The 15,408-nt window shown below is 35.9% G+C and overlaps 1 protein-coding gene across 8 annotated transcripts in view; it reads right to left on the bottom strand.

The window, feature by feature from the left end:
• Positions 1 to 15,408, bottom strand: part of BMPR1B (bone morphogenetic protein receptor type 1B) — a 397,543-nt gene that overhangs the window by 100,983 nt on the left and 281,152 nt on the right. The window contains exon 1 of one of the 8 annotated variants that reach the window (XM_054683198.2): positions 5,494 to 6,489. The exons of the other annotated variants lie outside the window; for them this stretch is intronic. Within the exon in view, the coding sequence (XP_054539173.1) occupies positions 5,494 to 5,566 (73 nt within the window). The 5' untranslated portion in view covers positions 5,567 to 6,489. Of the gene's footprint in view, positions 1 to 5,493; positions 6,490 to 15,408 lie in introns of those variants that run through there. 8 annotated transcript variants of the gene reach the window in all.

Genomic DNA, 15,408 nt, shown 5'->3' with positions numbered 1-15,408 from the left:
CAGCCTGGTGACAGAGTGAGACTCTGTCTCAAAAAAAAAAGTGAAACATCTATCAGTTAACTCTGTAGAGCTAAGCAAAATGGTCTTGGAACATTAGGGACTGCAGCCACCATTTTGAGTCAAGCAAGAAACTATAAGTATGTCCAGGGACATAGATTCCTCTATACACCAAGCCTGTGCTATACACTCAAGACACAGCAATAAATAAAATGGACAGAGTTTGTTCTTCTGAGAAGCTTAGCTTCCAGCAGGAGAGTGACATGTATAATGATAAATTATGATATGTACCATAAAGGAAAAATAAAACACAATGAGGGATTATATCAAAGGGGTTTCATTTAATTTAGATTGTTAAGGAAAACTTAACTAAATGGCACTTATGCAAATGCATGGATAAACAGAGTAGAAAGGCAAAGAACTTTCCAGACTGTGAAAACAGTATATGTGAAGTACCTGAGTGAGAAAAAGGTTGGATCATTTTTGTCTTGTTTTGTTTTGTTTTGTTTGTTTTCAGGCCTATATGGCTGATGCTCAGTAAGCAGTGAGATGAGCTGCAAGATGAGTCAGGAGCCAGCTGATATCAGACCTTTGCAGGACACAGAAAGATCTGGATTTTATCCTAAATACAAGGAGCGTCCATTAAAGAATTTTAAACAAAAAGAAAAGAAGGGAGCAGACGCACACAGCGAGAGTGGAATGTGCACAAGGCCCTCAGAGAGAGACAGACATGGACAAGGAGATGTTCCGGTCCTCCTGGCCTGCAGGGTCCCATGAGGCCTGTGTTTCCTTTAGTTTTTCTTTATGTCTCCATTAAACTTCTTTCTCTACTTAAGATTCTGTTCTTTATAACCAAAATATCAATACTATGATTTTATATAGTTAACTAATCATCAAAAGAATGTAACAGAGATAGTATCAAGCAGAGTAATCAGTTAATCCGGAAAGATATTTTCCAAGTTAAAAGAAACATGGAGAGGTCTAGAGTAAAAACAGAGTGCAAAGTCACAAGATCATCCTTATGTATTTTACTATTCACTTTTCCAAACCAACAAATATATATTAATATAGACAAAGTCTCTATTTGACAGATAACAAGTATAATAATCAAGACCAAAAGAGGCCATCTGGACCTAAAATGCAGCATAAGAAAGCTTGACAGAAAACTTAGCTGATTAAGATAATTGTTCTATAATTAGTTGTCAATATTTTCTCTTATTTGAGGATTTGTTCAAATTCTTACATGAATTCTAAAAATAGATATGCATTTGAAAAGTTGGGGGAAGAATTCATAGATTTATTCCTGGCAATTCTAAATCAATAAAAGATTTGTACAACGTTCTAAATCAATAAAATATCTGTCCAATGTTATTTCAGATTCAGTTGGCTTACAGAGAAAAAAGAAACTAATTTGAATTATTTTGCTGTTCCAATGTTTTTTCAAAAGCCTTCATATATTTGTAATTTACAAGTTTGAATTATACTATGTACAGACATTTATACACAGATAAGACTTGCATATGGTTGCTAGCATTTTGAAAATAATAAAAAAAGGTGAAACCAAATAATTTCAGTCTGTACTTGGCAATTACGTGAAATTATTATCCAATCTAACGAGCAGAACTTAAGTTGAAAACTATAGCCATTTTCTTCCCAGGTAAATTACCAGAGATCAAATTTCTTACATCTGTGATGCTCACCACAACTTGCAGTTACTGCCGATTAATAGCCTGAGATTAAGAAATGCCACAAAATAGCTGTAGTAGAAAACATTTTAAACACATAACCACATTTATGCATTTAACAGCTGTGTTGGTCTAACAGTTCAGATTTTCAGTATATTTTGCCATATGGTAATAAGGATCATTTTTCACTTAAAATATTACCAAAAACTGACGCCGCATAGCAATATTATCATTCTAATTGTGAAACTACCTATTCACAGCCATGTTTGTTATCCTCTGCTTATTGGATTCCCTATTTGCCCTGATTATACTTAAAAAAAATGTATAACATATTTTTTGAATTTTAAATTAGTGTCAACTAACTAGGCCAGACATACATATGACAATAGGAAACCTATGGAATATGGCCTGGCAACGGAGAGGTGGTATATAAAATCCAGGTTATATAAAACTGTAGGGACCATGGAGACTTGGGTCTGGTTTTGATCACTGGGTTTGAGGATTTTCCTGTATTCACAAGAGAGTGGATTTCTACTTCCTATCTCACCTTGTTTTCCTGTAAGTATCTTTATTGATGTAGAATTGCTCCTAAAATAAATGTGGCTGCCAAGTTTTATTTAATCTGATTGCTTTAATAGCCTATTAGCATTATTTTATAGGGGAAAAATTGTAGACATTTTCACATGTACATTTAACAGGGAACCAATGAAAATTTCACCATCTTAAATGTGGGAACATGAGGCCTATCCTCGTCAGGACGGGTACATTGTTGCCACCATTGTGTTAGAACAACAAACCCAGAGTCCTTTAGTTTTTAGGTCTGTCAGTCTACCATCTTTATAACTTTACTAAATTCTCTTAACAGAATTTAAGAAGAATGGTAGTGAACAAAATGATGTTTTAATACTGTTTATACATTGCACTATATTCAATGTTTTAGTACTGTTTACACATTGCACTATATTCATTATGACTGCCTGTGAGTCTCTACTATGTTTGGAGAATAAAGGGGTAGGGTAGTACAAGTAGCTCAATCTAAACATAATCCATTTCAAGTAGAAATTAACACTACAGATTTTGACCATTACAGGTCACATTTTCACTATTAGGAAGGCAATTCCCCATTTCCCTAGATTTAAAAATATGTTTCTGAAGCAATCACAATACTCCAGTATTTTAAAAACTTGAAGTTCAAGACCTCTACCAAGATGTACTCATGCCTCCTTTTTCAAAGCCTGTATGTCTTTCTAGTAAAACATTTAAGGTAATAGCTAGGCAGTGGTAAGATTTCGGTTGATGAGTCACCATATACATAGGCCACCCTTGCTTCTATCCCAAGTAGGAAGAGTTCTTCTTTCCACTTATTGTGACTTTGCAGAGCTTTGTGCCACTTGAGGTGGAAGTGCAATATTACACATATTCCTTCATATAAATCTTTTAGGTTTCCATATATTTAACAAAATATTTTTATGCACCTGATGCTCACATTCTCCAAATGTCTCAAGTCGTCATTTTGAAAGACATTTATTTTAAATATGGATGTAAGATCTCAGAATATTAATCTCGGCTTTGTCACTCATTTAAAAGTCATGAACACATCATTTATCAGTGTTTCGTATTTTCCTTTTCTGTGATCATTATTCTCACTGAAGTAGACGCAGAAATAATAATTGTAAAGCATGTTAGATGTTGTCAAGGAATATTTAACTTAATAGTCTAAGTGGCTTAATTTCTGTTAATCTCATAGTCCTTCTCTGTTTATAGCACATTCTGTATTTATCAGGGCAAAAATAAAATAAAATAAACAACCTCAAGTGTACTTTATAGAAAGTTACGGAGAGTAATTCCTCAACAAAAAAAGTCAATTGGTGACAAAGCTGGGAAAATCAATTGGGATTCAACATGTTCATCACACTAAGATGACCTGTTGGATGTTCACAGTCCTATCTCAATGTACATTTCTAGCTTGGTTGCCTCCTATTTTTGCATAAATTAATTATTAATAATGATACTAACAACAGCAAACTTTCAGGTAATATTATGTGCCAGACACTATTCTAAGTGCTTATGTATACTTACTCATTTAATAGTCAAATTGATAGTAAATATAATTGTTATCCCTATTTTACAGTTGTGAAAATTGAGACAACAATAAGATAATTCATTTGAGTTCATACAACTAGTGAGTGGCAGAGCTAAGATTAAAAACCAGGCATTCTGGGTCCAGAATTTGTACTCTTAGCCACTATGATACTATGATATAAGATAAGTACAGGCACATCACACACACACACACACACAAGTGCCCTGCAAAGGGAGCTTTTTAAAAAGGTTCCCTACACCTATATGACCTAGAGGAAGACAAAGAATGTCTCTGGATGTCAACTTCCTCACTGGAAGAAATAAGACATTAAGACATTATTTTATACCACATTATGTTAAGGTACATTCTAAGGTTAGCATTTTATGATTCAAAGATTCTGTCTGTAGCATATGGCCTCTTTGCTTTTTATTGGCATAACTCAATACTAAAGCCAAGTATTCGTGTATTTCAAAGAAAATGCTAAAAGAGAATAAAAAATGACCCTCAGGCAATGAAGAAGCAGTAGTAGCTAGAATAGAGGAATGAGAATTTTACCTCACATATATCATGCTTCGAGCTTCCTGGAACATTCTTAAGACACAGTTTCCCTGAAGTTTTTCTATTCTCCCTACAACAATTTTTAGAGACTAAACTAGCAAACTAGGTTGATGAAATACCTATCATTCCTTCATATCAACACACAAAAATTAAACTTATGTATACGGTATAAGTAAAAATACATTTATATATACAGAAATTAAAAACTTTTTCCATAGGGCCAAGCCACAGAACATAGTATCTTAATAGTGTCACAGAATACTTTGAGATTATGAAAATCTGAATTCTCTAAATCCCAATCAAAATTACGCACTCTTCTGATAAACAGTACAGCCAAGTTAGTTCTATAATATGCATCCACAAGTACATAAAGCTGAACTTTAAATACATTTCAATCTCATACATATTCCCTTTATCATTTGGCTTAATTTTATAAAGCCATTATTTCCTTATTTCCAACTCTATAACTCCCTCTTTGCAATCACTGCCACGGCCAGTTATATTCAGTTCATTAGCTTTTTTCTCATTTGAAAATAGCTCAACCACTCTTAAAATTACTGTTTAATTCAAAAATTTTAAATAAGCTTTAACATTTTCTATATTTTAGTCAACTTCATAAAATAATAATTCTTCTGAACAAAATTATCACAAAGCAAGCCCCTGTTCTTAAAGGTGAATAAACATTTGACATAGTCACAAACTATAATTATTTCCATTGCAAAATTACAGATTTACTCAATGCATCCATATAAAAATGATGATGAACTTCAAAGAAAACTAGCTAACCTATAAAAATCTAACAGTATTCAAACTAAAATAATCAGAAAAAATTTTGTTAGAATTGCTGTTTTCTTAAATTCTTCACATATAAACTGTCACAGTATATTGAGAATGAATTTCCTAAAGTTCCAAGTTTAATTGTATTTAATTCTCAATTGTTAGAGAAAATAGAAATGTTAAGTCTCTTTAAAATTATTCTAACAGAGTACTTAGAAAGCCTTGCCATAATAGAGAAAGTAGTAAAATTACAGGGCAGTTGGAGAATGGGGGATGGAACTTTATAGACATTGAACTTCTGGCCTGAACTTTTCCCTTCTGCGATAAAAGCCACGAAATCAGACTCTAACTCAGCCCCATCAGCACTGTAGTGGAGGGCACTGATCTTCTTACCCCTTGTGTGCATAGAGAGAAGAATGAGCAAGAAAATGTGAAGCTGCCAGTTTAGTTCTTCCAGCCAACCCATTGCAGCAGCAGAGCAGTCAATGTGCCCTGCCTGTTTAAGCCTCCTGTTTCTTGCCTTTCCGTCTTTCACTGAGACGCCTCTGCTGCCACTCTTGTCAGATCTTCTCGCAAGCCTGCCAGCAACCCTGAGACAGGACCGTGAAAGACAAGCCTGTTACAAACTGGTTCTGTCACCACAGAGACTTCAACTGATCACCTCGTGGGGAGGACAACAAAGGGCGGTGAGGACCCTGAGCCAGATTGTTTTCTTAAGAAAGGAGCCTGACCCAGCTGCCCACACAAGGGCTAGCACACGCCGGGGCTTCACTCTGCGCTGGCAACACCCATGTCCCCCAAATCTCTCGGGCAGCTATGAAGGGAATCCATAGCAAACCTCATTTAAAACGCTGCTGTCATAAAATAGTTTGTTTCTTTTACCAACATTTTTATCTCTGCTAAGAATTTTAACTGAGAAATGTAAAAAGAAAACAAGAAATAATGTTTTTACTTAGTGAAATGCCAAAAATAGTGCAACAGATCAAAGTATTGTGTTACAGTAGTTTACTCACACTACGTCAACAGATAAATAATGAAGTGAATACCCTTGAATCAAGTGCACAGATATGAAAAGGGTCACATAAAAAAGAAATCTCTAATGAATACTGCAAGTTAAGATACTTCAGTTATGACTATAGTTTTAAGAGCTGTTAACCTAACTGACTGTTATATAAATAAAACCATTGCAAGTTTTTCCACTTTTTAGATTTTAACTGTAATTGTTTCTCAATGTAAATTATGACCATTTTTGTGACGTTTCATTTGCCATGATATTGAATGAGATAAAGAAATTTTTTCAAAATTGTTTTTGTTTTACTCTGAGAACTGTTAATAATAAAAGAACACCAAGAAAGATAAATGAATTGTCAGTATATGTAGAAACTACAATGTTACCATAGACAAATACAAAAAGAGGTCATTATTAAATCCCATCAGTTTGTCTGATAAAGGATTTATGAGTAGAGTAGCAAATGTATTACAATGTTTATATCTAAGATATCATCATCATATGTTTACTTGATATTTTAAAAAATCTTTGCTTGGAAAAAGAATCTCTGCTTTCTTCTTACTTTCAAAAGACATCCCTCATTTGCCCCTACTCCTGACCCCATCCTGCACCTCCCAGCACTATTCCACTAGGTACCATTCAAATCTACCCTCTAGCTTAGGAAACTCAACAATGTTTTTTTTGTTTTGATAATTTTACACATACTACAATCAATCAACACCCTCAATTTATACTTTCCTAAGTACTTTCATGAAATTTAAGCAAAATACAGAATTTTAACCATGTAGGAAACCTTAAACTACTCTAAGTTTACTAAACTACACATTCTGCATTTCACAGAAGCCATGCATCTTACTCGTCAGAAACATGGAGGTTGGTGGTAATTAAAAAGAACTGTCTTTGAGTAATATTTATCCATACCCTTTTAGTTAGGAAAAGAGATTGGTATATAGTAAAATGAGTAAGGATGATCAGGAGCAGAGGGTTATGTGGGAAAAACAGACAAAAATCAAGCAATAGAATCTGCTTTTTCAACCTTCTATGTTGGGCTCAGAGCCACATTCACAACATGGTTCCACTGCCAATTTGGAATCCAGCCTTGAGCTTTGGGGCAAGAAGTGAATAGCTGAAATGTGGGACAGCTCCCACTGCTCACATTTCCCCAATATGGGCTTCTATAAATGGCTGAAAGTTAAAGACAGAATCTCTGCTCTCTCCCCAGAATCCTAATTCAGTTCAAAAGAACTCATATCAGCAACCATTTCTGATTTTGAACTATGTGCAAGCTGATTTGGTTCCTCAAGAAGGTTATAACACCACAGAATAAGTATATAAGAAATAATTAAGAAAAAATGTAAGACATTTTAAGATGAAGTGGCCCCAACAGAATAAACATGGAAATTCCAAGCAGACGATGGAACAGACTGGGCCCAGATTGCAGGGAGAGCTGGATGCTGAAAGACGAATTGAACTTATACAGCAATACAGAAGTTGAGAGGAAAGAAATTATATGAGCAAGGCTTACAGGTAGAAATGAATTTTCAATTTGTGCAACAGCATGAGAACAATCTTACTGGAACAGACAGCTCCTATTAGTAAGTGTTTGGAAAGAAAGCTAGACAGAGTGGAACCAAATTGTGCAGGACTCTGAATATAGGTTACAGAGTTTGGAATATATGAACTGCAAAAAAAAAAAAAAATTTATGCTGGGCACATTGGCTCGTACCTGTAATCCCAGCTACTTGGCAGGCTGAGGCAGGAGAATCACCTAAGGCCAGGAGTTCAATCCAGCCTGAGCAACATAGCAAGACCCTGTCTCTAAAATAATTTTTTTTAATTAGCTGGGTATGGTGGTTCACACCTGTACTCCCAATTATTGGGGAAGCTAAGATAGGAGGATTTTTTTAGGCCAGGAGTTCCAGCCTGCAGTGAGCTATGATCACACCACTGCAATCATGCCTGGGTGACAGAGCAAGACCCCATCTCCAAAAAGACTTTTGGACTTCAGCATGTAGGATGAATCTCTGAACCTCACCTTCCAACTAGGTGAGGGAGAGTGAAAACGAGATTAAACATGTGAGGAGAGGTTTCCACTTAGTCAAACTTCTTGCTAATACCTATTTCTTTCATTTAGCAATATTTTAAAAAATCAAGATGTATCCCTATTAATTTCCTCCATTTTAAATTTAATTATTAACATATGCTAGGTGCCAACAATGAAGGGGATCTTCTATAAATGGCATATTAGGCCCCTGACTACTTGGTTCAAAAAATCTCATGAAACTTACTATGTAGATCAAAAGTCTAATTTAGCAGAACCACCCAGATTTGCCTATGATTTAACCCTCTCACCCTAATGTACATATTTTTATCTACAGTTCACATTTTAATTTCCAATATCCAATCTAATTAAGCCTCTATCTGTACCAGGTCAAGAACTGGTTTCACAATTCCACAAGCAAAACACAAATAATCACATTAAAAAGTGGGCAAACAACAGGAACAGACGCTTCTCAAAAGAAGACATACAAAAGGCCAACAAACACATGAAAAGAATGTTCAACATCACTATCAGAGAAATGCAAATCAAAACCATAGTGAAATACCATCTTACACCAGTCAGAAAGGCTATTACTAAAAAGTCAAAAATCCACAAATGCTGGCAAGGCTGTGGAGAAAAGGGAATGCTTATACATTGCTTGTGGGAATATAAATTAGTTCAGCCACTGTGGGAAGCAGTTTGGAGATTTCTCAAACAAGTTAAAACAGTACTACCAACTACCATTCTACCCAGTAAAGCCATTACTGGGTATATATCCAAAAGAAAATAAATCATTCTACCAAAAAGACATGGGCACTTATATGTTCATCACAGCACTATTGACAGTAAAAAAGATATGAAATCAACTGAGGTACACATCAGCAGTAGACTGGATAAAGAAAATATGGTACATATACACCATGGAATACTACAGTGTAATAAAAAAGAATGAAACCATAGCAACATTGATGCAGCTGGAGGGCATTATCCTAAGCAGATTAACACAGGAACAGATGTATCCCTATTATTGCATGTTCTCACTTAAAAGTGGGAACTTAACATTAGGTACACATGGACATAAAGATGGCAACAACAGACACTGGGGCCTACTGGAGTGGGGAAGGAGACACGCAGGCTCCCAAGGGTTGAAAAACTACTGGGTACTATGCTCACTACCAGGGTGACTGGATCAATTGTACCCCAAACCTCAGCAACACACAATATGCCCATGTAACAAACCTGCATGTGTGCCCTCTGAATCTAAAATAAAAGTTGAAATTATTTTTAAAATAAAGATTTAGTAACTGGATAACCAAGTAAATCAATGGTAGAATGGGAAAAATCTCCCTTTCAGAAGAATTCAAAAAATTTATATATTTAGATAGTCTCGCTCCATGAAGCAGAGCTTAATCAACCCCACCCTTGACTCTAAGCTGTGCTTAGTGACTTGCTTCCAAGGAGTACAGTATGAAAAGGAATATAACTTTACACTGGAATAACTGGCAAACACTCCCTTGGGCAGGTGATTGAGGTTAACATGACTGAAGACAAGCCATGCTGATAGCAGGTACCCCTGATATGATGAGAATGGCACTTCACCTCTGTGGTCTACCTCCTCAACACCCCAGTCTATGAGAAATACATCAGGCCAACTCCATTTCAGAAATATTCAATAAAATATCTGATCATCACTGCTTAGAACTATCAGGGAAAGTGTAAAAAAAGAGTTAAAAACCAACAGAGACTAAGATGACATGATGACTAAGTGCAAAGTGGTTTTCTAGATGGGATCCTTGAACAGAAAAAAATGGCATTATGGAAAGGGAGAGAGGAAACAAATCTGAATAAAGTTTGGAGCTTGGTTGCTGGTAATATACCATTGTTCCTTTCTTAGCTGTGACACATATACAGCCCCAAAGTAAGGTCAAATGTTAATAGCAGGGGAAACTGGGTGAAGGGTATATGAGGACTCTATATTACCTTTGGAAATTTTCTAAATCAATTATAAAATAAAAAGTTTATTTTAAAAAATGAGTTTCATAGCAGTTAAACATTCACTCCCAAATCTCCTAACTACAGAGTTGACTGCAGAGAAGGAACCAATGTGCCAAATGGTTATACACCTGCATGTGCAGCTTTCATCACAGGTTCACTTAACTGCTCCAATAGATTCTATTTCAATTACATCTTTACCTACAAGAAGAAATATCAGAAAGGAGAATAACAATGGTTTATGTGAGGCATTCTTCTTCTACTGAGATAGACAACTTAATTTTGCAAGTTAATTTATATACCAAAGGAGTCTTCAAAGAAAGTTCTGAGAGAAGATTAAAAGAAAGGTCTCCATTTGAAAATGTACACCTGACAGAAGGGCAGAGGAAGGAAAAAGGAGCACTATGGAGAGTACTACTAATATGTGTAGGATATGTCATCACTGTATGTCATTTGCAGAGTTCTTACTAATGACATTCACACATTCTAGATTTACAGAGTCTTTGCTGTACAGTAGAAAGGGCCTATTTGTGCTATGTGTATAATCTGGGGCAGATTATTTAAACTCTCTGTTTGCTCATTACCTAACTGTTAAATTGTTATATGCACTAAATAAATGAAGGAATATAGACTACTGAATACAGTGCCCAGAATATAGGAAAATATCAGAAAATGTCAGTAATTTCCTGACAACTCTCACTAATCTCTCTCCTGCCTCTCACATGAAAAGCTTTGCTAATAAAAATAATGTTCTTTAATATAACAGGCTACAATGTAACATTTATCAAGTTGTTCCTGTCACAAACAGTGTGATCATTAAAACAAGGATACAAAATATCTCTTAAGTCAAGATTTTAAAAATTCAATTAAAGCCGGACACAGTGGTTTGTACTTGGCTATAGTCCCAGTTATTAGGGAGGGTGAGGCAAGAGGGCTGCTTGATTGAGCCCAGGGGTTCGAGACTAGCCTGGGCAATACAGCAAGACCTCATCTCAAAAAAAAAGTCAAATTATACCTGAAAAACTAAATATTTATTCAAATCAATTCATTTTCATTTAATTCATTAAATATTCATGCATTTGGAGTAGAAGTATACTGAAGAATTTTAAATTGAGACTACCTTGCTACCAATTTCAATTTGTGATTCATTTTCACACAGAAACTCCCCAAATCTCCTGATCTTATGTTTATATACAGTTTTTATCTAAAAAACATTCACTATTTGCTATATTTGGGGGGATCGTGTCTACTGAATGGATGTGAGAACATTAAAAAGAGACAGCACCTGCCTTCAGGACAAAGCTTATCCTCTAGTGGGTGAAGACAAACATACAATCCAATAATGACAATGCAGTACAGTAACTGCCTGCTATGCTGAGGAAACATGGAAAAAACAGTGAATAAACAAAGATTAATTCTGCCTGAGGGTGAGGGTTGGACTTGCGTGGGGGAGGCATTTGAACTGGGTCTTCAAAGATAAGCAGGAATTCACTGGGTGAAGGGAAGGCAAAGGAATCCTAAGCAAAGAGAACAGGCAGTACAGTACATTTATGAGTAAGAAAAAAAAGTAGTGCTTGCAGAGAACACGAGAAGCTCGATATGCCTAGAGAGCAGGGGAATTAGGCTGGAAAAGTAGACTGGGGAGGTTAGGAAGAGCCTTGTAGCCCATAATTAGAAGTTTTGATTTTATCCTACACGCATGGGAAGCAATGTCTTCATTTCTGGAGGTAAGCACAGGTTACTTACTTTCCATTGTGCAAACTGACAGCTACTACTTCTTGCAGCTGATTATATTTCAAGGGAAACTAATAAAGTTTTGGAGATAAGATGAAACATATTTTCCTTTGTATCTAAGAAAACATAATAATATATTTGTTATTCTTAATGAGAACAATAAGGTAAGTGTTATTTTCTTTACCATGTGAACATCCCTGCTAATACTGTTTGGAATAAAATTTACTTTTTAATTAAACTTCTGTTCCAACACACAGGCACATTAATAACAACAGTTATTGCCTTCTTCTGATTGGAAGCTACAGCCTTTTAGGTCCTACCAAGAGCTTTGCACTAAAATGTTTTTCAAACTTTCATACATGTTGTACCAAAAACAAAAGTGCCCTCAGAACTGCACTGGTATTTGGTTTTATTATTCTGGCTTTTAACTAAACACTTACATACTATCATAAAAAACTACTCCACTATGAGAAAAAAAAATTAACAATAGAGCCCACAGTACAAAAACTTTTTTCCTGACTTTGGAGTTTATAAAGACCACAACTTCAGCCCTCTTTCAGGCTGCCTCCTGCCTCCCCACCCCGTTCTAATTTGCAGCATTCCACATCACTAGTCATTAACAACCCAAAGCTCCCTTCAGCTGCAGAGTGAAAGACCATCACATTATTACAAATAAACAATCCCTTTCTCCCTTGAACGAGCGACACATTATTCTGAGCACGTCTTCTCTCTGCTTTCATTGCTCTGCCAAGGTCCTCCATGAGTGGGAAGGGGTAAAAAGAGAGAAAAAATATCCCACAACTTGTCTAAAGCATGTAGAGGATGATTTGTGTTCTTACTTACGGGATATGACTGTCACTGTTGATCTGCTTTCAGGCCTAGATTACATGTGATAAGGGCTGACCTTCTTTAAGTATTCACACATTATGCACTCATGGAGAGCAGGCAGGACACAAAAGTCCTTCAGATGTTCTGGGCATCAATCAAGTGCACAGCATGGAGCCTGCCAAACTTTTCTTCCATTTACTCAGGGAGAGGAAGGGGGAGTCCAAGACAGACTTAATAAAGTTTAAAGCTATGCCACAATATATTTGGGGAGACCATTGTTATTAAAAGGGTGCTGTTTCAAAAAATTCTCTATAGTTACCACTGACAACAAAAACAATTTGCATACAAATATAAAGAGACAACCAGATTTCATTCCAGCTTTAAAATTTCAAAACTTTTGTTATAAACCAGGTCTCAATGGCTTTAGCAGATTCCTATTTTCTTTCCTGAAGACATTTTATTAAGTATATATTTCAAAAACCAAAAATATAAATTTTCTTTTATAACAATCATACTCAAAACATATTTTAAGTCATTTATAAAATAGAGGACATACATTTGTTACAAAATTGAGCATAGCTAAATAAACTGAAGACAAGTCAACAACACAAACCATTTTTCACCTAATACAAATACTGTCATTACTAGCAAGAGCCCCAATATTATAGTGTAGATATGATGATATCTTCTGATACAGGTTTCTAATGTTTGTGTTTTATTGTTGCCCCTCCCCACAGCTCATTCCAGGAATTTGAGGTAGCTTTCGAAAAAGAAAAAATAAGCCCCAAACTGTGTTCTCTTAAAATATTGCAACACTCCATACTTGGAGGGCATCATTTCAGCATCAGCACAATCAAATCCATCAGACAAAGATGCTTCATGGAATTTGATGATAGAATGATACCTTAAATCTACTACAATATCATTTACCTAGAGATCACAAAATTCTTTTTAAAAGCTAATGTCGTTATGAATATAATAATTATATGCATGGCCTGTGCACAAAATAAGAAGATTAGACACAAAGGTTTACAAAACAATTCATGAGACAACAAGGCAATGAACATTAAAAGAGTAGGAAGAGAATTCAAGGTAACTTACATGATTAAACTACCAAAGAAAATTAACTTAGTAAATTTGCTAATTAAAACAACAGCAACAAACCCTCCAGATTGCCTCTATATATGCATGATTCTTGCATGGATCTTTAGTTTATTATTTGGTTTTAGCGGTATGCTACTAAAAGACCATGAGGTCAGACTTGCACCCTAGTAACAGGGAACTAGGTGATAGATAAACTGTGAGGTAATTCTTTATGTTAATCATTACAGAGTAAACCATCACCTGAAAAATATGACTATCTCAGGCAAGAAACTGAACCAGAATGAGAGGAAGATGTCTTGGCAGGAGATGGAAAGCAAGAAACCCAGGCAAGGCAAGTGTAGTTATTTCCAGATAGAACAATGATAATGATCATGATACATACTATTTGGCCATCTTTTACTGTTTGTGAGGCACTATGTGTGTACTTAACATACAGGTTTAAGCATCCCTTATTTAAAATGCTTGGGACCAGAACTGCTTTGGATTTCAAAGATTTTTGCATTTTGGAATTTTTACATAAACATAAGATATCTTGGGGATGGGACCCAAGGGTAAACATGAAATTCATTTATGTTTCACATGCACCTTATAGACATAGTCTGAAGGTAATTTTATACAATATTGTAAATTTTTTTTGCATGAAATGCAGTTTGTATACATCAAGCCATAAGAGAACAAAGGTGTCACTGTGTCAGCGACTCTTACAATCTGTTTGTTTGGCATCACCATTATCTCTGACTCTCAATTTGTATATTATCAATAAGCAATCATTTTCTCCCACTTATTCACACGTAGGTACCTAACAGTAAAAATTATGACATACCGTTAATACAATAAAAATGTGTCAGGTGTAGAATTTTCCACTTACGGTATTAGGTGGGTACTCAAAAAGTTTTGGATTGGCTGGGCATGGTGGCTCACACCTGTAATCCCAGCACTTTGGGAGGCTGAGGCGGGTGGATCATGACGTCAGGAGATCGAGACCATCCTGGCTAACACAGTGAAACCCCGTCTCTACTAAAAATATAAAAAATTAGCCGGGCGTGGTGGCCGGCGCCTGTGGTCCCAGCTACTCAGGAGGCTGAGGCAGTAGAATGGCATGAAGCTCCGGGAGGCGGAGCTTGCAGTGAATTGAGATCGCGCCACTGCACTACAGCCTGGGCGACAGAGCAAGACTCCATCTCAAAAAAAAAAAAAAGTTTTGGATTTTGGAGTATTTCAGATTTTGGATTAGGGATGCTCACTCTGATTATTTCATTTAATCCTCACTGCCACCTGTGCGGGAGGAAATATCATTCCCAATTTAGATAAGAATACTGTGTATGCCTAAGATAAAAGCCCTGAGAACTGGTTAAGAATTCATTGGATCAGACACCAATACTTCACTAGGTAGGGACCCAGATATTTTTGTTCTAGAAGAAATATCTGGGGCCAAAAAAAAAAAAAAGTCCATTCAGTGGATGGAGGACTCCAAGAATCTAGGAGGCTGGTAAGATTCACTCAGCAAACATGACTACCAGAAATTCTGAGGGCTGGAGCAAAAAAGGAGGGTCAGATATTCTAAATTCCAAATCTGTAGATTCAGAGGAGGTAACAATAA

This window comes from Pan troglodytes, chromosome 3 (genome assembly GCF_028858775.2).
Source record: "Pan troglodytes isolate AG18354 chromosome 3, NHGRI_mPanTro3-v2.0_pri, whole genome shotgun sequence".
NCBI classification, from domain to species: domain Eukaryota; kingdom Metazoa; phylum Chordata; class Mammalia; order Primates; family Hominidae; genus Pan; species Pan troglodytes.
Note: the sequence above shows the minus strand (reverse complement) of the source record. Positions and strands in the feature narration are given on the sequence as shown.